The 27,746-nt window shown below is 35.0% G+C and overlaps 1 protein-coding gene across 3 annotated transcripts in view; it reads left to right on the forward strand.

Moving 5' to 3' along the window:
• The window catches only part of CEP120 (centrosomal protein 120), a 41,737-nt gene extending 14,967 nt beyond the window's left edge, over positions 1-26,770 (forward strand). For 2 of the 3 annotated variants that reach the window (XM_075019594.1, XM_075019595.1), the window contains exons 11-21: positions 540-689; positions 1,563-1,745; positions 4,037-4,133; positions 4,223-4,375; positions 5,060-5,149; positions 5,634-5,726; positions 7,382-7,543; positions 11,134-11,256; positions 12,726-12,824; positions 23,676-23,821; positions 24,523-26,769. In XM_075019594.1, coding sequence (XP_074875695.1) covers positions 540-689; positions 1,563-1,745; positions 4,037-4,133; positions 4,223-4,375; positions 5,060-5,149; positions 5,634-5,726; positions 7,382-7,543; positions 11,134-11,256; positions 12,726-12,824; positions 23,676-23,821; positions 24,523-24,763 — 1,537 coding nt within the window. In that variant the 3' untranslated portion in view covers positions 24,764-26,769. Of the gene's footprint in view, positions 1-539; positions 690-1,562; positions 1,746-4,036; positions 4,134-4,222; positions 4,376-5,059; positions 5,150-5,633; positions 5,727-7,381; positions 7,544-11,133; positions 11,257-12,725; positions 12,825-23,675; positions 23,822-24,522 lie in introns of all 3 variants that reach the window. The other variant, XM_075019596.1, reaches the window with a different exon arrangement.
• The last annotated feature ends 976 nt before the right edge of the window (positions 26,771-27,746 follow it).

Raw genomic sequence — 27,746 nt, forward strand, 5'->3', positions numbered from 1 at the left:
ATTTGTAAAACAATTTGACTTTTCTTTTAGTGTTAAAACTGTGGGAATTAAAACCTAAATTCTTCAAATGTGACTGAATTTTTCAAATAGTTCTGACACTGTGTATATGTATGCTTAGTTATCAGTTATTGTGTGTTAGACCAGTCTTTGCTGAAATATAGTTACAAATGTTCTTAAGCAGCAATCTACATCTGAATATAATATTCCTTTTTTCTATTTCTCTCCTCACTTTATATAATAATTGCAGAATTTTAATAAAAGATTAATTCATATGGTTGTGAACACACAGGTCATTAAAGCTTTTTTGTCAAAATAACAGCAAATATAAATGAAGCTGGATCAGTGCTGAAGTAAATGAAGACATGAATATTTGAGAACTAAATTCTATAGTTGAATGTATTTGTGCAAATTTTACTAACTTTAATACAAGTCATGCTTCAGTAAAAGATGTCTAAACTGGTTTCCTTGTTGCAGAAGGTATAAGAAAAAAGTATACTTATTAAATTATTATTTGATTTTCTTTTAATTGTTTTTATTAGGTACTCTTACCCATTTTTTGGCAGTGCAGTGCCTATTATGACCAGCCCACCTGTAGAAGTCAGAAAGAACATGGAAGTCTTTCTTCCACAGTCCTACTGTGCATTTGACTTTGCAACTATACCTCATCAGCTTCAAGATACATTCTTTAGGTGATAACTCACATTATTTTTATCTTAATTACACTTCTTCTATTTTTTTGTTGTAAATGCAGTCACAAGTTCAAATTTTTTACTTGATCATCAGTTTGAGAATTTAGTAAAGAATCAAAGTGCTAATGCCAGTGAATATTTAATACACTGCTCTTCCAGTTTCTTTGTTACTTATATTTAAAGTCAGGGACTCTAAAATTCTTGCTTTTATCTCTTGAGTACTTATGCAGGGATCATTGCTTGCAGAAACAAGTGCTGTTGCTGTAAGTTGTTAAATTAAAGGTCAATAGCATGGTTTTAACAAAGCATTACTTCAAATGAAATAGGTATTTTATTTTTCTTTTTAATACACAATGACTGTCTGATAACTTTGAAAATACAGCAGGTACCTAGGAACCCGAGTACAGTGTTGAGGGCTGTGGCACAATTTTCTCAGCCCTCCCACCAGCTTTCGATAACTGATTAAGATGTGGAATAAAGCATCACCAAAATAGTGGCATTTTGAAAGAAGAGGTGATGGAGATGTACTGTGAGTGGCAGTGACTAAAATTTATTTATAGGTATTTATAAATGTAGATGATCTAGGTCCATTAACATTATTCAGTCAATCACTTCCATTGCAGCATTGTTCTTTCTAATAATTGGAGAAAGGAACGATAATATGACCAAAGTGAGTAAGCGATGGAGAAGATACAAAGTCATTCAGTCTCATTCCTCTGTGAGACAGACAGTAAACCCATCTCATTGTTTGACAATTGTGACCATCACTGATATGAGAAGTTACTTTTAGAACATGAGGTCCTTTTCCCAAATGAATAGGAATGCTTCCTCTTTTGTGTTATGCCTGACACTAAAATCACTTCTTTGTTTTAGATTACCTCTACTGGTTGAATTGTGGCACAAGGATAAAACAGCTAAAGACTTACTTCTAGGAGTGGCGAGACTTCAGCTTTCAAATGTTTTGGCTTCGGAAAAAACCCGTTTCTTGGGTGGTAATGGTGAACAATGCTGGCGTCAGACTTGTAATGAAACAGTCAGTGTCATAGCAGCACAAGGGTAAAACCATTTTAAAAAATTACTTACTTTGTAGCAAGTTTTGTAGAGTTGTTTGTTTAGTATTTCCCTGAGAAAGGGCAAGCTGTTCCTGTTTACCTTTTTGAATAAGCAAACAGACTCCAGAGTACTGCAATATGGGGTGGGAATAGGCATCCAAGAGATTAAAAGTTAAATTGCCACAGGCATATTGTGCAACCCCACACCACTACCAGAGTCATAGTAATAAACCTTTATATAATCATGATATTGGCTAAGCTTCACAGACAGAGTAAAGAAATAAATAATTGGAAAAAATGTTATTGACTCACTTTCCTGAGTAAGTTACTTAAGAGTTACAAAAAGCTGCTGATATTCCAGAAAATAGTTAAGACTGTTTGTTTGAACTGTGCTTTTAGTAGCAACCGATTTCAGTGAAAGTTAGGAGGACATGCACATCCAGAGAATAGAGAGGTTTCCTGTTTCAGGTTTGTACTCTGTAGCAGGCGTTTGACCTTGTGTACATCAGAAGGAGCAGGGTTATTGGTTAATATTGTGTCTGAAGATAAATGTTCATTTACGCAGAGGAATAACGTTCTTTAAGTGTATGAAGAAACTTAAATTTATAGTTACTTCTGTTCTGTGTCATTGTTGAAGATGTGAACTGTGCTATCAATCAGTGTCTGGACCCTCATCTTTAATTTGTGATAATGGAACTTGATTATGCCTTTAGAAATAAATATAATTGCTATTAAGACTGAGGTCGGTTTTAAACTTCTAATCCTACAGATAATTAAAATATGCTATATTTGACACACAGGAAACCATGTGTCAGCATACTGACACAAAGACGGATACCCCCCTTCTCCCTAATTGATAGAAAATTGATCTCTGAATTTTTGTGTGAAAGCCATTATGGCCTGATTCTGTAGAGACTTATACTTTATGATCTCAATGTACATTAATGTTCAGATTTTCACGAATAGGAAGTTCATTAAAATGAAACCTGGTTTTGCACAAAATAACCACTAGATGGCATTCTCAAAATGTAATTAGGTCTGCATTTTGCTATGCTGATTCCTTTCTAGCTTTGCTCTTGTTTGTGTAATGTTCTTTTTACACTTATATGTTAAACTGACTTAATTGCTCAGATTTCTGAGGTCCGCAACCTTGAATCTTGTTTTGTTTTTTAATCAGTGACTGATAGAAAGTTGTAAGAATTTAATGCAGTAATTTATGTTAAATTATGTGAAGTACAAATGTTTGGATTTGGGTTGGTTTTTTCCCTTGCAAACAGCTGCATAGAAGATTGCGCCTTTGTAAAAAATATTTTAGTGTTGTCTATTTATATTTGCTGGAAGAGAATTTCTGTGAAAACTACAGCCATGGTTAATTCCTACAGCCTTTTGTTGCAAATTGCTTGATACCTAATTTTATAGCTTCCAGGCTTCAAGTGATTGTGTAATTGCCTTTGCATCACTGAGTAGTTATAACTGAAATGATAGTTTTGTTCCTGACCAAATACAGGTCTACACTGCAGTGTACTTTCATGTTAGACTAGTGATGACTTTCAGTTACATGATTTGTGCATATTTCTTAATATCTGTGTAGAAAACCACTGTTGTTTACTACATTTTGTCTATGATTAGAGATGAGACAGCCAGAGACAAACTTTTCTACTTAAGCAGAAACTGCAACTAATTTCAAATTAGTTAATTAAAATATTTCTTACCTAGACATTTTTTCACTGTACAAGAGCAGGTCTTTATTTAACCTGTAAGTGGATTTAAAGTTGTCAGTTCTCTGTGCTGAAGCTTCCAGAAATGTGTTTTTTAGTAATCCAAGGATGGCATACCACACATGATATGCTAAGTGACTTACTACAGTGTGGATAACTAGAAAGTGACTGTTAATATTTAAAAAAGCAAGACTAATGAGGTTCATTGAGTATCTTAGAATGAAGTCAGCAGCAATGCGTGTAGTCAACAGGTATATTTGTTAGAAAGATTTTTGATCATTCTCTTGTTACAGGTATGTGTTGATTATAGTAAGCTGTTAGTTAAATAGGTTCCCAATGACAAGCTATCTGTTAAATTCAGAAAGCTTACTCTAGGTGTATAAATCAGTCCCTAAGTTAAAACAATATACATGGTAGAGCGTGTTTGGGCTCGGACTTAGGCAACTGTTTAGAGTTTCTGAGCTTACATGGAACCTATTGGCACTTCTGTTTTGGTGTTTTGTGTGTTGTCTTATAATTCACTTTCTGTATTTTTAAGACAGTTTTCATTAAAATAACATTCTAATGCTTTTCATAGGTCAGGCAACAGAATAGCAGAGCTTTCATATGCTATCACTTTGGAAGACTACGGGCTTGTCAAAATGCAAGAAGTTCTGGTGTCAGATTCATCTCAAGTAAATTTTACATAAATCTTATCCTATTTCCTTGAACACTTCTTTGAAAAGTTGGGTTTCCAGTCAAAAATCTACTGTTATTGTATCAGTGTGTAGGTGCTGGTCAACAACAGCATGTCCCTCGTACTCAGCCTCGTCGTACCCCAGAAAATCATCCAGAACCTCGGGAAACTCTTGAATACAAAGCAGCACTGGAGTTAGAAATGTGGAAGGAAATGCAAGAGGACATATTTGAAAATCAGGTTTTTACTCTTTCAGTTTTCTAAACTGCATGACTGCCAGAGAAGCTTTAACAGAATTGGTGAGAGGAATACTAACTGCATTTTTCTTAAACGTTGCCACTGTTTCAAATAAGAGCTAAATTTTGTTCATGTAGAATATTAAAACTTCAGATATACACAAATATCTTCCATAATCTTAAGGAAGAAGGTTAATTCTTTTCTGTTAAGTGACTGAAATAGGTCGTGAAATACACAATACCGCCTTCACAATTTCCCCTTATTGTTTATGAAGTACAGTAGATACTCAAGATTCAGATTATTGATGTTAAATATTAACACTGCATTTCTTTATTGTTAGTCCAAATCTATCACTGTGTTTCTACTCTTGAAGTCATTCTAGGTGTTCTTAGATTTGCATGCTTCTTTTAAAAAGACACTAAGAATCTTGTGTCTGTTAGGGTACTTTCTCAAACTTGGGCTGGCTTTGCATTTTATACTTAAGGGTAAGAAATATCTTTCACTATCAGAATCATACCTTGAGTTATATAAGTCAGTGTACAAAACTTAGTTTTTAATTCTTTTGCTTCAAGGCTTAGTTCTGCTAGTACTCTCTCCTTTAGAGTTGCACTTCCAACAGTTGTGATTTGGTTTTCTGGTTTGGGGGTTTTGTTCCTTTTTTTTTTTTCCTTTCTCTCCTCTTAAAAGCTTAAAAAGAAGGAAGTGGCCCATATGCAAGCACTTGCAGAAGAATGGAAGAAAAGAGATAGAGAGCGAGAAGCAGTAGTGAAGAAAAAGGTAAGGAAACTCATTCTTATACTTGCTGAAAGTCTCATTATAAATCTCACATCACTATAAAATTTGACAAGATGTTTTGTAAGTATGACGTAGAACAGAGGTTCTGTGGTTAGTCTTCACACCTACTGGTATGCATGCATCTAGTCTACAACAGTGCAAAAAATTAAAAGCAACCCTTAATCATAGAATACTTGTTAGGAATCCTTTTGGTTAGCTTGCTTTCTCTGGGGGCTCTTTAACTTTAATTGCCTTTCACTTGCATGGTCAAAAAGCACTTCTACAGCCCAGCTGTGCATTTTATTTTATTAGAAAGAAAGGCTCTCCATTGTGATTTCCTCATTGAGCTAGCGATTTGTTTTATATGTGAACTTCCAAACAAAAATTGTCAATATTTTATACCATAGCAAGAGTAAATTCTTCACCCACCTTAAACATTATTGCAAGAAAAAAAATGCCTTTTCTTTTGTTGTTGTTGTTCTTTTAGGTAGCAGAATATACTGTTTTGGAAGAACAGCTTCAGAAAACCCTGAGAGATCTAGATAAGCGAGAACGACAGCTTTTTAGTGCTGAATCAGAGGTAAATAGTGTTTGGTGATTTTAAACAATGCAGTTACGTGAGCTATTTCTCTAAGGTTTAAGGTTTCATGTAGAGACAATTGTGACCTGTGTATAAGAACTGAAGTGCCCGCATTCCTACTGATATATAGAGAAGCACTAATAATTTAAGCCAAGTTCTATTACAACTACACTTTTTTACTGAAAAGGGAATACAATGAACTTTTAAGTGGGTTGCTAGAATTACAGAACTGTATATTTTCTATTCTTAACAGAATCAGTGTCAGTGGAGACATTTATATAACATTAGCATATCTCAATTTTAAGTTTAGTATTGTCACGTGAACATTGTGCATGTGTACAAGAGTGCCTTACTTCAAACAATAATTGCTAGATTAACCATTGAAATAGGAGAAGGTAACAAGGAGAGCTGGGAGAAACTGCAATTGTCCATTGTTATCCAGCAATCTGATAAGAGTTCCCATTTCGTATTTTTTTTTTATAGTGACAGGGCCAAAGAAGATGTGGGAGAAACCAGTAACTACCACTGTTTCTAGATCCCACTGAACACCCTCAAGATGAGGAAATGGGGTGCAAGTCCTCAGGGAAGCTAGTCATATGAAAAGAGAAAGAAAGAAAATAAACTGCCTATGTTTGTACTTCAGAACAAACTCACAATTATATAGGTAAACAGATGTGGTGATTTAGCAGTCCAACAAACTTTCCCTTTTCTCCTGTAGCTCAGATTAATCTTTTTACCATAGCAATCCTTCCAATGCTTGTGAACAAAGTTAAGAAAGCTCCCAACACAGAGACTGGCTGGTTGAGCCTGTGTCCTTGTCTGTACACAAGCTATCTCAAGCTATCAGGATGCAGTTTGTGCTGTAAATGTTAAATGTAAAGTCAGATACTATCTATGCTAAAAATCTGGTGATTAGGTTTGGCCAAGTGCATTTCAGTCTGAGTAAAAGTATTTATTTTGAATCTCATATGTGTTTGTCTCAAAACTTGCTCTAAATTTAGTGAGATTCTGACTTGAGGGTTTAGAGATAGTAAAAATCAGTGGATTCCAAAAGTGTCTAGACAAAATGATGTAGGGTTCATTTAGCAATTACACAGTTTGATAAATGGGCTATTTGGAGAGGTTTCTATTCAGCTAGCAGTTATCTGGGCCAGTAACATCATTCTAGAAAGTTCAAACATGTCAAGGACTGTTTTCCTGTTTAGCTCAATGACAAATTCTCTCAACATGCTCAGTTTGAAGAGTGCAATCTTACTGATCTAAAGGCATCTTAGCTGTAGCCATGACTTCACTGTTTCTGCAGTTAAGGGGTATATTTAGCTTTTTAGTTTGTAGGAGAAAGGTGGATATAAAATTTGCTTTTAGCAATCCCACATAGAAAGTACAGTAGGGATACAGATAGCACCGTTTTTTAAAACAGTCAAGCCAGAGTATATTTGTAGCCCAAATACAGTAATTTGCAGGTCATTAGTTAAACTGAAAGCCAATAAAAGAGTATATAGCAAACATAGAGATAACAATGGAATTTCTATTGTTTAATTTCTAAAATGTGTAACAGTTTTTTCTGTCATGAATAGTAGTAACAGTTGTAAGAAAGGCTCTTAAAATAAAGGTCTTGCACCTATGGATTAATATAAATATGTCTCATTTTTAAGCTTCAGAGAGTAAAGAAGGAGTTGCAAGCAGAGCATGAACGAGTTCTACAGGAGCTACAGGATTCTGTGCGGCGAGCCAGAGAAGAATGTGCACACCAGGTTGAGCTAGAAAGGTCAAAAATCAAACAGCTGGAAGAAGACAAGCTTCGCTCACAGCAGCAGGTAAGTACACTCAAATGTTCTGTCTTAACCATTTACTTAAGTAACCATTTTTAAAAATAAGTACACTAAGCTGAGCAATGAGTTTGAGCCAAGTGCATTCTGGCAACTTTGTAATTAACATTTTATCTTCATTGTTTGGTGAGCTATGTGCTGGGATCCATCTCCGTCAGCCTTGCTCAGTAGTAGGGCCAGTTTGCAATGCAGTGGTTTTGGTTTTGGTTCTTTTTTTTTTTTTAACACTGAAGATAAAACTGCAATTACAAATGTACATGTGGAACCTGAACAGTAGTATACATTTCAGTAACTTAATAAATTGTTAGCAATTAACATCTAGCAAAACATCCAGGTAGGTTGACTATGCTGTCCATTTTTTTCTTCCATTGCAAAAGAGTATTTCTATTATCCTTATTGAGGAGGGAGTTGGGGGGGGAATTATCTTGTTATTGTGACCTTCTATTCAGAAAGTTGTAGTTTCATTGAACTGAGAAAATCTAGACCACGTTCTTTTGTCCTGGAAGATAGCTTTTGCACTAATGACAAGGCTAGTCTAGCTATTTTTCTTGACTGTTAAAGCATACTGTAAAATTCTACAAGTTAGTACTAGGTTTTTTGAGCAGTCACAATATTAGACAATTTGTTGTTAAGTAGATTAAATCTTAGTAATGTGCATGTGTAGATGAATTGCTTGCTCTGGTGCTTTTCATTTATGATATGTGATAGTGGTAATCCCACCATAGCTTTGACTAGTTAAAGAACTGTATCAGCCAAACGCGTATTTTTGTATTAGGAAGAGTCGTGCTGGGTTTTGGGGGGGATTTTTAGTTTAATATTAAACACTGATATTAACCTACTTCTTTTCAAGTCAGCATATGTTAACCACAGTACAGTGAACTTTTAAAATATAAGTACAAAAAATGCTGCTAATCTAGAAGATGCTAATTTTGGCAGTTCTACTGAACAATCATTAAATTGAGATGAGTAGTTTCAAACTGCAGAATGCAATCCTCTTTAAAGAGGTAAGTGGATCACTTCTGCATCGTAGATGTGTTGTGGGCACCTACCAATGCTGTATCAGTCCAGACAAGATAGCCAATTTGTAAGTTGTAAGTTAAGTTCTTCAGCCTCAAGTGGCCAAATGCCACCACCTAGGCCACATCTTCCAAATTCATTCTTTTGACTCAGTAACTTTTTTTTAGCTAGGTTGCAATACCATCACTATCACTTTATTTTTTCCTGTTCAGAACAGATGTATCAGACCAAAGATCTAGTTAGTTCTGTGTTCTGTTGCAGCAATGGTTGGATTTAGAGAGCAAGAAAATAAGAACTGGGACAATGAGAAAATAAAATTTTGGTATATCCAGCAATGCCATCAAGAGTTACAGGTACCCTTAGCCAGAGGCAGCATTTTGTATTTACTAGCCGTCAGTGAAAGTATTCTTCATGAACTCATCTGATCCCTTTTAAAAAGTATTTCTATTTTTAGCATTGCAACATCCTGTGGCAGTGAGTTCTAAAGTTTAATTATGTGTTGTATACTTAAAAACTTCTTTCTGTTCACATTAAGCTTGTTGCTTAATAATTGTGAAGAATCCTTTAGTGCTTGTGCTACATACCGTTCGTGGTTGCTTAGTTGTCTGTCATACTGTCTCTTCCAAACACGAGCCCTGCTATGTCTTGTCTTTGTATGAAGGCCATTCCTTCCAGCTGATCATCCTGTCTGTCCTTCTTTGTGCTGTTCCTGCTATTCTGAATCTCCCTCATGCTTCAGTATGAGGTGGTTGTTACCACGTATTTTGCATAAGACAATCTTTTTTGTTTTGCTTTGCTGGGTGTGGGGTGGGGTTTTGTTTGTTTGCTTTGGAGTCTCTCTGTAGGATGGTTCCCTATTGTAATGTGCACAAGCAGAAAATTCCTGTTGGTACCAGTTCTGATGGGCCTCTTCTTTTACGTTTTTGAGTCTGGGTTTTTTGTTTGTGTGTTTTGGGTTTTTTTAACAAGGAATGTTCTGGAGTAAATTATAGTAGTTCTAAACAGTATGCTTTGACTTATTCCTTACCATTTAAGGAGATGTGTCAATACATAATTTTCACACTTGAATTGTAGAGTTCTCTAATTGTCTGACTTGTTTGGAGGTAAGGCCCACTATGTGCAAGAGGATATCCTTGAAGCATCCACCTTAAAGAACATCACTCTTACTTCCTGAATAAGGAAGTTGTGCTTTATTTGTGTGATCTGTGCAGTTCCCTAACAGTCCACAACCTGAGGTCTCATGAGAAATTCAATTTTTGAAAGTGTTTTCAGAATCAAACAACAAATTAAACATTATTGTAGAAGTTCTAGGGAGACCTGGCATTTTTTATAGCTAAAGAAATTAGTTACTGTCTTTGTTATAGGTGTCATGTCTGTATGTCTGCTATTGGTAAAAATGGAAAGGTGAGGAACAATAGTATCTTTTGTCAAAGTTGGCTGTTGCAGTTATACCTGAGAAGTAACTGCAGTGAACCACGTTTTTGTGTGGCTCATTAGGAAGCATCTTTGCTTTCTCACATCAATGCTGTAAAAATGATAGACACAAAAAGCGAAGTTTTGGAAGAAAAATAGAGGAGCCCAATTAGGAGATCCAAAGAATTAAAATATTGATGTACTAATAGAAGAAGTTGTAGGCTTTGAAAGAGAAATGCATTTTCTGAAGCATTTTCACCCAGTATTTTGCTGGATACAATTCATGGAAATACTTGCATTAAGTAGTTCGTCATAAATACAAGTGCAGCATTTGAGATCATATTGTGTGATGGAATGCATCAGTTCAATCAGGTGTATTAAGGTATTTATAGGTGAATAACATTTAACAGAAGAAGTATGTAAGCTACTCTTAGAAAACATAAAAAATTCTTATTTTTAATACAGTGTAATGAAAAAATGCTGTTAAACATTTGACTTATTTTCTTTGTAGCAAAGTAATTGTGTATTAGTATCATTTTTCAAATTGGCCATTTTAAGATGAAAAGCAAAGCTCTCTACAAAATCTTCATGAGACCATGGAAGTACACAGTAGGACAGAGGTACATTAAGTCATTAGTCACATTGAGCCTTTCTTCTAAATCATTATTTGGCTGTACAAAGTATTAGTTGTTTCTTCTTCCAGACGTTCCTAAACAAGTCATGCTGGTGAAATTGAGTAAGTAATAAAACTTCATATAGTAGATAACACTGTTGGCTTTCTTTAAAAGATGTGTGTAAATCTAAATAGTTTTGTTTCCTGTGTTTCTTCTGCAAGTCATTTTAGAAATGTGAACAGCAGTGTTTATAATTCTTGATCTTCCATATATGAGGACAGACTTGTTTTTTCTTTCTAGTACTGAGCAAAGATCCTCTTTAAAATTCTTCCTATTAAAACATTACTGTATGCCATCATTAAGAAAACATTAATTATGAATGTGTAGCTTTCAGTGTCTGTTTTATGTCGGATAATTGACCATAAGATGTTTGTTCCAGGGACTAAGGAGTAACTTAAGTTCTGTAACCTAATTCTTTGTCTGTGAATGGGTTTTTCTGCTAACTTGCATTATATCTTGATATCTTTAATGTAGCTTTATGAAGCAGAAAATAAGCATAAAATTTTGGAGAAGGAGTTCCAGCAATACAAAGAACAGCAAAGTAGCAAACCAGAAATCCAGCTACAATCAGAAATAAATCTTCTTACTTTAGAAAAGGTATCTTGGATTTTTCTAGTCTATAAAAACTGTCACAGTGGTCCATTCACTGATAAGGGAGATGCAGAATAAACTTGCATGATAAACTGGTTAATTTGTCCATTTTGTTTGGCTTTTTCCAACAATTTCTTCAGACTTTAAATACTCAGACACAAATAAGGCTGAGTGGCCTTATTTCTATAGAGGAAGCAGCAGTGTTAGAGACTAAGGCAGGAAAAAACCTGACCTATATATTTAAATTGCTACCATCATGATTTATGCTGGGGACTCTGAGCATTCTGTTTATAAAACTAAATAAGGATGAAGATTTTCTTGTGAGAATTAATTTAGACTGGCATTCCATTATGTGCACTGTTTTTTTTATTAAGTATTTCTGAAAAGAGATTGTGTTACTTATCAGTGGAATGGAATCACTGTCGTAAATTGATTTCTTAGAAACCATACATGCCTTTAGTAGAGGATATTTGCTTAATGAAAACCACAGATATGGGCATTTTATGCTCAGAATTATTATGAGGTTTAAGTCAAATTGTTGACCGAATAAACTGAAAAAGATTGGACCAGGTTTCTTGGCATAAAATTCACTCAGTTATATGGCCCGTTTGCATGTTACTGTATGTTTGAATGACTTCTAATAATGCAAGCAAATGATTCAAAATATGTTTCTATCTCTACAGACTTTTTAAGCTCTTAGCTTAAATATTTTTAGATTGGCTATTTTTGTTAGATTTAAAAAAAAATCAGTGCATTAAGACCTTCACAAAATTAATGGTAAATAATATTTGTCTGATTAAAAGCAAATATCATTGCCTCAGTTGTTAATTAAAAATGCTTCATTTTTCAGGTTACTGTATTCTATGTGCTTCATAACTGTTTTCATTTGTCTTTTAATACTAAATTTTTTTGCACAGAATACAATTAATTTTTTTAGTATGTAGCATTTTTTCAAAGATACATTTAGGCAGTAAGATCAAAGATTCATACTAGATACATAAATTTTAAGGAATGGTTTGAACAGATATCTATTTCAGAGAAAAGGATGTAGCACATATCTTCCATCAGCTACAGGAAAGAAAAAAAAAAATCTACACGCTTTTTAAAGGCAAGATTTATCCATCAGTGTTTCTGTTAAATTAGTGTTTATAATCTTACTTTGAAGAAGAAAAAAAAGGGGGTGTGTGCTAATTTGAGAATGTTAAATTTAAAGGTTACGTCAGCAGATTTAGTGCTAAAAACTAATCTTTTTCTTTTTGTATAGATGGCTATCCAATAAAAATAAGGCTATATTTTAAACAAGAAAATGTTCATGTGCCATAATATTTATGTTATATTATATAACAGCTTTAGATGATGTTGTATGTTACACTACATAAACACTTTTCTTAAACCAGACCCTTTGTATATATACATCTTTCAGTGATTGTTACTGCTGTTATTGCTTCAGCTGATATGATTTTAATTGCTTTTAGGTTGAACTTGAAAGAAAATTAGAGTCAGCTACCAAGTCAAAGCTCCACTACAAACAACAATGGACAAGGGCTTTGAAAGAACTTGCAAGGTTAAAACAGGTATGCAGGTTTTCTTTTGTCACATGAGACAACCAAGTTAACGTAGTGTTGGAATCTATTTATAATTACTGTTAACTACTGGCAGTTTTCTTTTTATTAGTGTTTGTCTTTGCAAAATTAAAGCTCTGAGCTATGCTTTTTACAAAAATGGAACAGCAAAACTGATTTGAGTTTGACATTGACCTCAGAAAAGACCAAGGATCAGGTCTGCAAAGAAGGTTGGCAAAGTTAAAAGCAGGCATGATTTAAAAATGGAAAGCATTTTTATTAATTTCATTCTCTATAATGGTCAGTCAGCACTTCCAGAGAAAATATTTTGTTCTTGTCCCAGCCATCTTGGTCAGTCACAGTCCTAACTGTTCTGTATTTTAATTGTAAAATGAATGAAGATCAAAGATTAAAAATCTTAGATTTTAGAAACAATGGTTTAAGGTTTGCTGAATGCTGTAAAATGAAGTAAACTTGCAGAAAATTTAAACTGGAAGTGAAACTTTCTCCTGATTTTGGAAATCCTAATCTCATACTAATGTGGCATGCTTTTTTACTGCTGTTTTTTAACAGAGCTTGTGTGGGTATGTATATATAGTCATACACATATGTCCTGTCCCATGTGGTGGGTGGTGGGGAAGGTGAATCTTTTGAATCCCCCAAGAGGGTGCTCTCTGCTTGGCAGAGCTGCAAAAAGGCAGTGGGGTCGCACATGTGACTCAGAGGAATGGTTCAAGACAAAAATTGTTTATTTTTTGTCTCCTTAACCTAACACTCATCAACAATGAACAGACACTGCAGGCATGGAGGCTTTGGTATCAATGGCAACTCCTTACCTTAACAAGGACAATGGGAAGCCATAGGTGTAAAGATGCTATTAAGTAATAGGCAGTACTGATATCAATTCCTTATCTTAAACAACCTAGAACAAGAAGGAGACAGGAAAGAGAAAGAAAGAAAAGAAAAGCTGAGATAGAAAAAGGAGAGGATTTCACCACCCTTTGTATCCCACATTGACGTCTTCACCTGGAGTTCAGCAGTTCAGGTCCTCAGGTGGTGGGTCGACCAAGGTGTGCATATGCGCTCACCTTTTATAGGGTCCAGTCAGTCTGGGACTACCCAAGAGGTGGTGACTAGCTCACGTTTGCACAGTCAGGGGTTCCAGAAATTTCGAGGGGGTGCTGTCAATCAAGGGCTACCTCGCACTTGCATAATCAAGAGCTTTGTCCCTCAGGGGCCCCTCTGGTGGTTGCAGGGGTAGTTGCAGTTGCCGAGGAAAGCAAGGTTTGAAAAACAGTCCACCATCCTGCCTCTGCAGAGCTTGGTCTGTCTTCCTCCCACAGCTTTCTTGCTTGTGATGTTTTCTGCTTGAGTGGTTTGAGATAGAATCAGACCCAGTCTTAGACAACATATGCCTTGAAAATACTCAGTTCAAACTTGCAGGAGTAGCAGCTTCACCCTCGCTGAATCCATATGCCTCCATGATTTCTGTCATTGCCTGTCTTTCATGACTTACTGTAAACATTAGCTAAACAGCATACTTAAGAATGGTGAGCATTTCCATCAGCCTTGACAAACAAATTAGTAAATCATTAATCCCTGTTGCTGAACAAACCTTGACACAGATATAAAGCTTCAGAATTCAAGTTTAGTAACTGTTTATTACCTGTAGCTACACCTACTTCCTGACTGAGGAAAAAGTGGCTTTGTTTTGTTTTGTTTTGTTTTTTTTTTAAGGATTATAGTTCCTACTTCATTCTTACTGCTAGAGTATTTAGTTTTTGGAGAGTAAGAACCTAAGCCCACCCTCTCCTAACTGATAATTACTTTTTTTAATCTGTATTTCTCCTTGAAGAGAGTGAATGTGCTGTATAATCACTATTAGTACTTAAAAACTCATCTTTATTTGCTGTCTTCAAATTGGTCCTTTTCTGCCTAGTGATAAAAGGAGTCAAGAATTGTCATCCTAATTTCTGAAACATCGATGCTTGACAAGATGATAGAAGGAGGAATATAAGTCTTATCTCTCTGATTAAGTTTTCTTCAGCAGCCATGAAATGTCCAGGCCATTTTTTCTTTACTGCCGTATTTAAAAATTCCTGTAGAATAAAAGAGAAGATTGTTGCTTGCCGGATTAACACTGATTCATATCACTACCAGATTTTTATTATAGATTTCATCACCATAGACCTGACTATCTGGATTTAGTAACATATGTAGATGGTTTCAGCTGAGCCTCTTGCTGAAAGTCTGAAACATAAACTAAGTTGGCATGTACAGTGAATTATGCTACCTAAAACTTTTCTACTACAGAACAAACACTATCAAACTAGTTTCTTGTGGTTTTTATACTCCTGTGCTTCATCTTATACTTAGTCTATTGATAAAGGATTTAAGTGACTTTAAAGAGCCAAATAAAAGTTGAGGCAGAGCTGATCAAAAACCATTTACTGTGTTTTATATATGAATTTGGAAACTGTTGCTTTAGGAATTCTAGATTTGCTTTAGTTCAGATGATTTGTGCAATTGTGCATAGTTTGACCAATTTCTTGTTTAAATTGGATTAGTACCATGTTAATTTTGCATTGCCTCTGGTGAATAGCCACAGGGCTGTAATCTGTGCCAGTAATTTGTCACACCAAAGCTCTCTAGAGAACTATACAAAACATTTGTGTAGTGAGGATTAGACGCTGAAAGCCATATCTTAGATTGTTAATAAATGTTAATGACAAAACGCAGCTGGTAAGTCTTGGAAATGAGATCTAATGCTTTGTGCCCATTGCCAAAAAAATGTTTAAACAGAGATTTCCATTACTCAAAGGTGACCTAGTACAGTCAATTTGTGAATTAAAGAAGCATAATCTACAGGCTAAGCATTTAGTAAAATGCTCTTCTGATTTGCAACCATAAAAGTCAATGTTTCCTTAATTAAAAAGTTTCCTTTTACTTTGGAACTAGTTCTTAGCACACATCTGTGATGGTTTTATATTTTGCAGAATATGAGATATGCAGTATATAATTTAGAAAAGTATGGGACTGTTAATAGAAAATGCTCTAAACTTCTCAGTGTCTAGGGTTTTGGATGCTAAACGTAGTGCCAGTGGTAACCAAAAAAAGTACATGAGGACACGTATACATCATGCTTACCTGTGCTTAACAAAATATAGAAGTTAGCTGAATTTAAACACAGTTTGTAAAGCTGCATGAAAATAGATTTTACTCAGCTTACTTTTCTTCCCTCTTTGTTACTCAGTGCAAGTCTGTATTAATACCGCTGTTCAGCTTTAGGAAGACAAAAATGTTAGCAAGTTAGCTATGTATCTATGCACCCAGGTAGATTTTATTTCCAGAGGTTTCAAAAACAGTCTTTCAAAGTTTGCTGACTGGAAGATCTCAATACTACACAAATAAGACTTCCATAGTTTTTATGTATGTGAGCATTATTTTTGAGAGCAATCAAACCTTTTACACAAAATTGCATATATGCTTACAGAGATCTTAGATGCTAAATTCAGTACCTGTTGGAGTGCAAGAAACAATGTATCAAAACAAAAATTAAAGCTGGCAGAAATGTAATTTTCAGCAGTTAATAATCTCTGTTATAATCTAGAAAACCAAAATCTCAAAATGTACATGCATACATTACTCAGTGTTCTGGGAGAACTATTATTTTAGTCTTTTAATGTGTTTGTGCCCTACAGATCTGTTAAAACCCACAATGATGCATTTCTTTAAAACAACATAGACCGTGTCGGCTGGCTGACATTCACTCTGTCATGTCCAGTGTCTTGCTTATCCACTCAGTAATTAATTTGATTAATTTATAAGTAATTTAGCCAAGGATGGGATCTAAATCTTTGTTTAAAAAAAAAAAAAAAGGGCACAGAAAAAAAAAACAACTAAAAAAACAGTTGGAGGTCCAAGCCTTGGTTAAAAACTGTGTCTTGAAACCATCCAGGCCCTCCTACTGACTTGTCAGCTCTGGGTTATTTTCAGAAAACTTTACTTGAGTTCCTTAGCTTCAATTGTAAGTTTTTCCCACAGACTTGCATGGTATGTGTGAGTGGGAGAGTGAATAGTGGCTGCTATTTAGCCATTGTTTAGTCTAGTGTATGTATGTTTACATCTCCCTTTTGGATTTATAGGCAGCTATAGCAAAATAAAGATTGTGCTTCCTTGATTGAAGAGCCTCTTAACTAGAACACCTGGCGTCATACAGGGATTCTTTTATGATCTGATTATAATTGAAATTTTGAGGGTTTTTTTACTGGTTAATTTTTTTTTAATGTTGGTATTCCTGTAGTATCATAGGTTTCAAAACATGATTGAAGTTCCCACCATGCGAGCTCCTAAAACAGTATTCCATGTCTCAAGCACTACATTAGAGATGCAAACTAATGAAGAAAGGTAGTAAATCATTGAAGTAAATGATCTGATAACTAGTATGTCTCTTTATTTGGATTGGATTTGTTTTGTTTATGGGGATGTAAGAGGAAGATGGCAAAATAACAAATTAATAAGAAAAAGAAATATTGGTGATAAGTTTTACTGAGGGGGAAATGGAAAGAAAATGAGCAAAAGGAATAGCATGACTAGCAGTGCTGAGGAAATAGTGGAGAGAAGGTACCTGGGCGAACTGAGACTATATTGCAAAAATAATTGTCAGAGTAATTGCACATGATACTCTTGGTTCATCTGTGGCTGCCTGGCTGTGGGATAGTGGCTGATGATAATTAGGTGGTGATGCAAAAGTGAAGTTTCCAAGTGTTCTGAGTTTCTAGTGGGTCTTATTTTCTATCCACAAAGTTGCCTTTAGTCCAGCAGCTGATGGTTCCAGAGTGTTTCCTTACCTGAAATTTTAAAATGCAAAATTCTATAAGTTTAAAATTTAAAATTCTAATAGTTCTTACTGAGTCTTAAAACAGCCTGGCTGGCTACAATAAGCAGTTGGGGATAAGTCTGAAATGTTCCTTATTTCAGGATATATTACAGGAGCATATTCTCTCTGGAAATGTAAAGTATGTCAGAAAGTCTTGACTGAGAATTTTAAGTCTGTAAGTATGTATGTATAAACCTGTGTGCACTGAGGTACACTTTAAAAAACCTCTGTATTCAATTATAACTTAGTTTTTCAGTATACACAGAATAAAATGAAGATGTTACAAGTGGGTTTAGAAATGCTGGACTTTGCTTTATTAGTACCCTAAATGTGCAGAAGTGTTTTATTAATATTGGGGTTTTTTTCATTTTGGAAGATCTTACAGTAAATTCTGCTACATTTCAAGTACTACTATGCAGTAGAGTTTGGTTCCTTCTCCGGTTTAAAAAAAAATAGTGCTTGTTGCTAAACTCTGAAGTAAAAAGTGGATTTAATACCTGAATGTCTCTGATAAAGTGGCACCAGTTTCATCAATGTGATGAATAAGAAATCCTTCCTTCTCTCACGGTAACAAAAGACAGTCTTTTTATGGTCCCTCAACAAATCATAACAGAACTGTATATAAATGAATTCAAAATCAGCATACCTCACTTCTCAAACAACAGTTGTAAATTCTTCACCATCTTCTTGTATTGATGGATTATTAGGAAATGGGTTTCTGTTGCTCTGCTATGGATGGTATACATAGAGTAAGCTTGCTATTATGCACCCTACAGATTGTCAGAGACTAATGTTGGGAAGGACATTTGAAAATCACAGAGTATGAAGTGTGTAACTTAAATTACACACAGGATCCATCACAAATGAATCTGCAAAATTGCTTCTCACTGGCTTTCATGTTTTGGTTTTTTTCTTCAAGTTGGACTGTCTTAAATTGAATGCTAGGGAAATCTTGCCTCAGAAAATGTTGATTTTTATTTTTTTAATTTAATATTATTGGGCTTAAATGTCGTTACTCGGGGTCATGGCATGGCACACTACAGACATTATTGACTTTAACTGTTACAGGACTAAAATTCATCTTTTCTGTCACCCCTCCCAAACAAGGAAATGCAAAATATTTGTCATGTATACATCACAATGGTATTGGTAATCAAATTGAATTTCTAATCACATTTATCTGAAAGGAAGTCCTACCCAAAGTTAACTTGGAGGAAAAACGTACTGGTAAGAGTTCTTCTTTTCTGTGGAGAAAAGAAGGATTTAGCACTCTATATTCAAACTCACTTCCCTACAAATCTAGGGATATTATCCTGAGCAGTGGACAAGCTCATTAGTGACACTGATTATTTTTCTCTTCTTGGACATTTTTCCAGAGAAAAACATCAAAAGGAACAGGAACTGAACAAAGGATTCTTCAGGAAAGCCTTGCTTTTCCAACATTTCTCCTTGGCTTTTGCATCATTCTCTCTTTTGTCCTTTTCTTGGTTTTATTAAACATCACTAATGATGTTTCTTAATCAAAAAAATTTACGGCTCTGGAATTAACTAGTTTAGTGAGGGCGTAAGGAATGAAGGTATTAAATGAGATCCATCCTGATCAATAGGAAAGCATTAGGAATATTATTCTTCCTGGTCTGATTGAGCTTCAGACTTTGTTCTATTAACCTTCACTGTATGTACTTCTAATGTATACTTTTGCTATGAGTTTGTTTAAAATGCCTTTTTTTGCTATTGGATTGCCATTGTGAGCATGTTGCTGAACAGCAAAAACCTCTGGATCATTGAACTTTCCTGCCTCAAATAGTAACATATCAATTTGTCATGAAATTTGTAGTCCCGCGTGTTGCTTATGGCCAGCACGCAGTTATGTCTTTCCTCTGAAGCTGCAACTGTAAGAATCCTTATAAATCTCAGTAATACACTCCACAAACTGAAGGACTGGATTATAAGACTTCTACTCAGTGTAGTCACACCTGTTTGATTTCTGTGTATTACATGTCACATTATGATCCATTTCATTAGTAGGCAGGGGTGTCATTTTCTGCTGGCGTGTTAAAGTCTTGCTGTGCTAGTACTACGTGCTACCCTGCTTTCCATGAGTTTTCCAGTATTTAGTTTTTAGGTGATGTTTGCCCAACATACCTTCAAAAAAATTCTCTTATAGAATTACTGAGATACACAAATTTGACAGACTAAAATTAATAGCCCAGCTTCCCATGACAGTAGTCCCAGTTTGAAATGGGACAATTAGAATATGAATAAACCAAACTACAGAGCAAGGAGATTTTTTTTCGAAAGGTTCCTCACCATCTGCAACAATGCATTGGACTGAAGCTAATCGTATCTACAAATCAGCGTAGGTAGAAAGGCTAGAAAAGGAGATAATGGCAGTTAGAAGTCCTCTCTTCTGTAAAAGATTTAGATTTTTGACATCACCTAAGAGGAAGATGTCAGCCTCATCCTCCACAACAATGAGGGTTTTTTCCCTACAGATGAGGCATGTTGCTTGTAAATTGCATTCTTATATAATTTGTTGTGTGACTTCCAAGATTCTTACCACTGTTAGATAATGTCAACTGGAAAACCAGGTTGTACTAGACAAATTAATTGCCAAACCAGAACTTGGGATATGCAGGCTGTACTGTAACTACTACAGGGATATGTATACCAAGTTTCTTTAGGCTTATCTAATCGGGAGAAGTAGCTAGTCACCAGACTGAATTACTGAATTCTTTACCTGCAGGTACAGACAAGTAGAAATTTCTGGGCTTGTTCTACATGCACAGGGCAACTACTCCTCTCCTGAGGCTAAATAGAACTTTACAAAGGTGATTTAACATACTCAAAATTCTAGATCTCATAATTGCCTTAAGGTATTGCTCTCAACTTTTTTTTTTTTTTTTTTTTTCTGAAATGCAGCAATATCTTAACTTCATTTTGAAAAGGACTTAACTTAAAAGGTCAAATGAGAGCACCACGAATAGTGGTGGAAGTAAATATTAGCCTGTCCTCATACTTCTAGATTTTGGATAATTCAGATAATTAGATTTGCTGTCCATTTATTTACTTGTACTATAACTTAGGTTGTACTGTTTTTATACCTTCCTACTTGAAACTAGGTCATGCTCAGCATTTTATCTTACTGCCTGCGTTTAGCAAAGCGAACAACCCAAGATAAGTACAACTATCAAAATAGTTAAAATAATTCCATTCCTCCTCATAGCCCATTGTATACTTGAAATTTGGCTTTACTGTCTGGATGCTGTTGCCTATCCAGTTATTTGGAAATCAGAGCATACTGTTGTGATATTTGCTGGGATTTAGAAAAAAAAAAGTCTATCTTAATTCAAAACATTCTGTGATTTAAGAAGCTCCTAACATGTTTGTTATATTGTGTAAGTGATTAACTTCCACTGTTTTAATAACTTGAATCATGTGTCTAGTTGGAATTTACCTGGTTTTGACTTTCAGCCAGTGCTTTTCATTGGATGGAAAAAACCAAACTAGCCAACTGATGTGAAATACCAGTCTAGCCTGTACAGAGGCCCAGCAGTAGGTGCACAAGATCAAGAAACTGGCTTGGATATCTTTTGAATATCCTCCAGCTGCCCTGAGTCAGTTAGTTAAGTACATTATGAGCCAGCAGTTGCATTTAGGCTGTCATGTTTAACAGACATCAGTGAATGTATTCTTAATTCATCTGCTTCCTTTTCAAACTAATTCGTATTTGTGTCCGCATAATATCCCACTCTTTCACATACCTTTCCCCACTGAATAATTTTATATTCGTAGCAAACTGTTTATTCCAGAATGACTTCCTCGTTTATGAATATGGCAAAGAGTAGATAGATTCTGCTGGAGTCCTCTGTTACTTTCTTGCTGTTGGAAATGATCAATTGCTATCCTTTCTCTGGTCTTCTAAACCCTGAGTAATCTGAGAGGACTTTCTCCGTGGCAGCTTAGTTTTGTGTTTGGTTGTAGGTGGCTTCTTCGGTGTGGTGTTTTGTTGGCTTTTGGCGGTTTTTTAAGACTAGTTGGAACCATGACTTTTCCACAAAAGCTGGATTAATTCTTCCTGGTGTACCCATATAACCTGTTAGTTTTGGTTTTAGTTATGATTTCAACCAATTTGGACACTGTGGAAGTAAGTCCTGCTGGTAGTTCCTGGATACTCCTAAGGCCTCTGTTTAAAGAAAGAATAAAATAAAAAATGGGGAAATAGTTATTCCTGCGGTGTCAACACCAATTTTGGTGACTGATTACACCTCCAGTTAGTCTTGCAACTTTGTGTTTTAATTTCTCTAGAACTCATGAAAAGTCTTGTATAAATATCAGCTGGCTGTAGTGACTTATTAATGTTTCCTATATGTATTTGTAGATTGCTGTTCTAAAACCTATTCTACTTCAGTCTGAGATTTGTTCTCCAAACCTGTCCCACATAAAGGGTGCCTCTCACATGGGAATGTTCTTGTGCAACGAACTTTTGATGGGGAGGGAAGAGCTATGGCCTTATCTTCCCTGAGTGCCTTTTTTTTATGCTTCAGTCACCTATCAGCTGTAGACTCTTTGGCAGGATTCCTGCTTCTGGGTTTATTATTAGTATGTATCTCTTTAGCAAGTTGTTCTCCAGGCTTTCTGGCCTGTCTTGCTGCAGTTCTAACATTTAATTTGCCTGGCTGGTGTATTGGATTTAGTATAAAAATAAAGTATTTGGAGGTTATATACATGCTAAGATTTCTTGTCAAGTACTTCTCTATTGCATTGCCTGTTCACATTAACAATTAAAGTCTTTGTTTATACCAATTCCCTGAAAAATTCAGATTTTCTTATCACTTATTGATTATCAACAGGGAGTGCTTAAGATGCTGAGATTCAGGAAACTGTCTGACTAGACTCTTCCAGATATTATTAGGTGGACCGTATAATGAAGAAGCTCACACATATCAAACAAAATTATCTTTTTTTTTACCTCTATAATAAATATTAAACTGATTATATTAACAATCAAATAATTCAGATGAAAGCAATGTCAAAATTACAAAGGTAACCTTGCACTTCACAATATGTCTAGATCCAGGATGTTTCTGTAACCTCCTGCCTTATTTTTTAGCTACAGGAAGGAATGCTATTTTACCTCAAGTCTTCTGTCTCACTCAGTGTGTAAGACTGACTGTATTGAGTTAGTGCACAAGGTCATACAGAAAACAACTGGGAGGAAAACAAGTGGAAAGAGGACCACGCTTCACATTAAGACACTTTAATGTCACAAAGTAGTAGTGGACTCAAACCATAGTTTTGTTACAGTGTCTGTGTAGAGCTTAAAAAAAAAAAAATAGAACCAAGTAAACTTACAGAATGGAGAGATTAATTGGATTAAATCCACAGAATCAGTTCTCTAAGGTTTCGCATAGAGCCAGACAAATGTAAAAGGAAATGTCACCAGAGTTTTGTTTTCAAGCCTTATTTTTTAAACCACAAATTGCAATTTCAGAAAATAGTTCTTGAAGCTTTGACACTAGGCCCTATGGGGCCGATGATGGAAGTTTCTTGCAGCTATTTAGCATTTTTCTGGGTTTTCTTTCTCAAAAAAGGTTATAATGTAACATACCATGTAGCAAAGGAATAAATCTCAGTATCTTGAGCAGTTCCACAAGCCTAAGTTTTATGTTGACCAGCTGAAGCCAGAGTTTGTAAAAGGGTTTGTAACATTTTTGCTATTTTGTTAATGGGAAGATACCTGCGACTGGGCTTCAGCTGATCCAGCCTGGAGAGGTTTATTGCAATTGTCATAGTCACTGGTCTTACTGCATTATCGATATCAACAGCTAAGATATTCTGTTTAACTCCTGCATTTCTAATACTGCTGGAGACTTAATTGTCATGACTTCATTCCTGAAGTTTTACTCATGTCACTATAATTAGCACTTTTACCTGTAATCATGTAGTCAACTGAGTTTTGTCTTCACCCCATCCCACATTAGCGTGAACAAGAAAATGCAATGGCTCACCTTAAAAAGCAGCAACAAGAGCTGGAGCACATGAGGTTGCGCTATTTGGCAGCAGAAGAAAAAGAGCTGGGGAAAACAGACCGACAAGAGCTGGAGGATATCAGAAATGAGCTGAACAGGTATAAAAGCATTTGTAAGATTCCTTTTTTTTTTTCTTCCCCCCTTCTCTTTTCTTGCTGTCTGTCTCAAAATAGTAGAAGGTTCAGTTAAATCAAGATTATAATTGGCTGTCACTCCAGTGAAAGAACACAGTTTAGTGTCCCTTAGGTAAAGACTGCACATTTATAAAATGCAACACTACTGCAGTACAGAAAATCTATGTTTAAGGCCACTGTACCCTGTTTTTTATGTTATGGTCATAGTTGTACAGTACCACGCTTTTTTCTATTTTAAACTTTCAGTTCTAAAGATAACTGCTGCATTAAAAAAAGAAAGGGACATGTAATATTCATATTTCAAATACATTAAAATTTTGAATCTACCTAATGTTGTCCTCCAAAAATTGTCTGCAGTAGTTCTGTGTGTTGAACACTTTTAATTTATGTACCGTTTGCATTATCAAAATAGGGGCCTTGGTAGGAAGCATTATAGTTACACATGCATGTAGAAAAGGTATTGTTAGAATTTAAGTATGATATTAACATTTCTTTTACTTACAGTTGGTTTTGCCTAGAGAGAGGATAATTCGTTACCTTTTATAGATTTCTTTATTTTACTAAGTACTTCAGCAGATAAATAACCTAAGGACTTAATATGAAAATAATCAGAGCAGTTTTTAATATGGCTCATGCTCTGATTCTTTCCTTTTTATCAACATCAGGCTAAAACAACAAGAAGAAGAGAGAAAGCAATTGCAAGATGTTAGAGATAATTCTGCTGGTAGAGTGGATAGTCTTCATTCTCGAAAATTAAATGAAAACACGGATGATTATCTCTCTCGTCTGATAGAAGAGAGGGATACCCTGTTGAGAACAGGAGTATATAATCATGAAGACCATATTGTAAGTGAACTTGATCGTCAAATCAGAGAAGCTATTGCGAAAAGGAACATTGCTAAATAAAAGCATACAAAAAGTTGTTAAAAAGAGCCAAAAGTGATTTTTATAAACCTATACTACTTTGCAAAATATGTACAGTCATGCTTAATTTTGCACACTATTGTTAGCTCTTTTTGAAGTCAATGTAAATATTTGCAACGTGTGAAGTTAAGCACAGTTGTAAGTTTTCTGGGGGCAATGGCTGTTTTTAAATGTTTTTATACTCATATGTAGATATGTGTAAATATATTTATCTTGTGTACTTTCTTCTGAAATGTTTTCTACCTCTTTTTGCATCACCCTGGCTAGGTTTACTTGTAATATTTTTATTATTCTAATATTTTGGTCAATGTTGTCATAATTTCTTTCAGTTTTTAAAAGGATCTCTTCAGCTATATGTGGGAAAAGTGGCATCAGCTGTTTTCCCTGGCAGAACTCTTAATTCTGTGCAGCACCAACCAAATGGCACTTTTTTACTAAATTACAAAGTAATCAATTCTTGCTTCTCCAACTGTAGTTAACATAACTAAGTTCTGTAATAAATTAAGGGGGGTTTTGGTGGGGGGCAGAACTCTCAAACCCTGTGAAACTGAAACTGAATCAATTAAGTAACTAGCCTCATTGTACAGGATGAAAATCCCTTTGTTGCCCTAGCAGTTTTGCACATAGGCCTGTAAGGGTGAACCCAGGAGGTTAAAGACCTAGTTCAGAAATACAAAATTCTTACATCCATCCCTAATGAGGAAGGGTGCTTGAAGCACTAACTCCGTGAATTTATACACTTTAAATTCTGAACACATACATAAAACAAGAACTTTTTTAATTAAAGATGTTTTCCTTAATCAAGCCCTAACCATTTTGCAGTTACTTAACATGTATTTTAAAGTATGTTATCTCATTCCACTTAAATTGTAGGTAAGGTTTTATTTGCTTGTGGCAGTATGAACAGGGCGCAGTCTCAAGGTGTTAAATGCCAGAAGAGAAATCCACAAGAAATGTTAGTTTGTGCATAATCACAGTTGAAAAAGTTTTGGTTTCCAGTCTTCATTCTATTTCAGTATTTTTAAAATAATTTGTGTGGATCAAGCTAATTAACTTACAACACTGTCCTTTCAACAGGCATTTTTGTCTGTCCTGTAGGCACAAATGTTTCTCTATTTGAAGGACAAGTACTGAAAACATCTTAGGATTTGTTACTTTTAGAATGAACAAAGATACCAATGCAAAAATTCCCTTTATTTTTTGCTTTACATAAAGTCAGTGAACTTCCATGGACATGGCTGTATACATATGATCTTCCTGTTTTGTATGGTATTAATTATAAAATTTTTTTCTATACTGTATCTGGCTTTGCCTCTAGGTGCATTGTTTTTCTTCCTTCATACCATGGGTGTATCTCCTGTTAAATAAACTATTTGTTTAGGCTCCTTATAAAGTTGTTTAAAACTTTTCTAAACAAAGAGATCATATTCTCTGAGGAATTATCACTTATCGATACCAGACTTTGTAAGAAAAGCTTTTGTAATAGTTTGCACACTCTACGGTATTTCTCAAATTAGTGTGCTTCAAGAGATCCCTCTCCACTAACAATGCAAGTAACACCTTCATAAATCCAATACAAATCCATGAAAAGTAATTGTAATTACAATTTTTTTTACATCATGGCTTTGTCATACCACTGGTGCATGATCATATGCAATTATTGTAAATTAATCAGGGAGCTTCTATCTTGACAGGAAGACTCATGCTGTTTTGCTTCAAATGCTTGCTCACTTGCTAGAAGTGTAGTTTCTTCTTCAAACGCTGGAGGGTGCCTTACACTTAAAGATCACAAAGATTGTGTTGACTAAATTTTCGTAACTCGTGATTTTTTTTGAAGTGGTATTCTATGACTTTTCAGGTGTGTTACTTTATTAAATAAAATTCAAATTTTAAGTAAGTATTAAGGATTTTGTGTTTATTTTTTGACTATGTATTTGAACAAAAATCTTTGTTTCCTATTTGTGGTAATATGGCAGTCTTTAGTGTTTGAATCCATAGAATTGGCAAGCTCACTTTCAAAGTTAATTTCACATTTTAATTTCTAACTGAGGCTCTTCCATGGGTTGTAAAGCAAATGGCAGTGATGTTGCTGCGGGGTTTAAAAAGAAACTACTAGGATGAGCTTTCTAGTAAATAAAAGTATTGAGTAAAATAAAAGGTAGGACACTTATGTTTTTAAACAAAACACTTATGTTTTAAACAAAACATTTGTAAGCCTGATAATTTAAGCTATTTGGTTCCATTTTGTCACTTGAAAGATTGCTACTTACAAGGTGAGAAGCATGAATTTTGTGATTATTGAAAAATTTATTTAGCATTTTTGTTTTGTTATATACTCATTAGTCTTAGTGTTCATTGTTTGTGTTAGAATGAGAAAGTGAATAGTACTTTAAGCTTAATATTTCAGTTTTGGTTTTTTCCAGCACAATTTGTCTATGTGCTTCAGTCTGAAGTACTCAAGAAACAAAATCTGTACTTGTGGTAGATATCTATAGCAGAGATAAGCTCAATATTACTCTTTTGTTAAAAAAAAGATTTTTATGTTGGGTTCCATTTGCCATTTTATTCTCTCAAAACCATTTTAAAGTTCATAGCTATTCATTGGAAAGACCAAATACTGTTTTTTAATCAAAAATCTCTTAAAATTTTTATCTTAATCTCTCTTCATGGCAAAAGAAATGCCATTTGAAACAGATGCATGAGGTAACAAGCTTATTTTCATTTACCCAGCATAAAAACTGCTGGAAATGAAACCTGTGTTTACAGGTTCAGTCCTGATTCAGTACACCTTAGAAAAGGGGGTGGGGAAGAGGAACAACAGCTAGGCCTTCCTGGCATTCTGGCAAACTGCTGCTATTGGTTTTAGTGCACCCAGATTTCACTAGGGAAGTTGATGGAATTATTTCAAAACAAGTACTCTTACCAATATGTTTCCATGAACCCAAATGCCCATAAAAATTAGGAA

The sequence above is a fragment of the Buteo buteo genome, chromosome Z, assembly GCF_964188355.1.
Source record: "Buteo buteo chromosome Z, bButBut1.hap1.1, whole genome shotgun sequence".
In the NCBI taxonomy this organism is placed as follows: domain Eukaryota; kingdom Metazoa; phylum Chordata; class Aves; order Accipitriformes; family Accipitridae; genus Buteo; species Buteo buteo.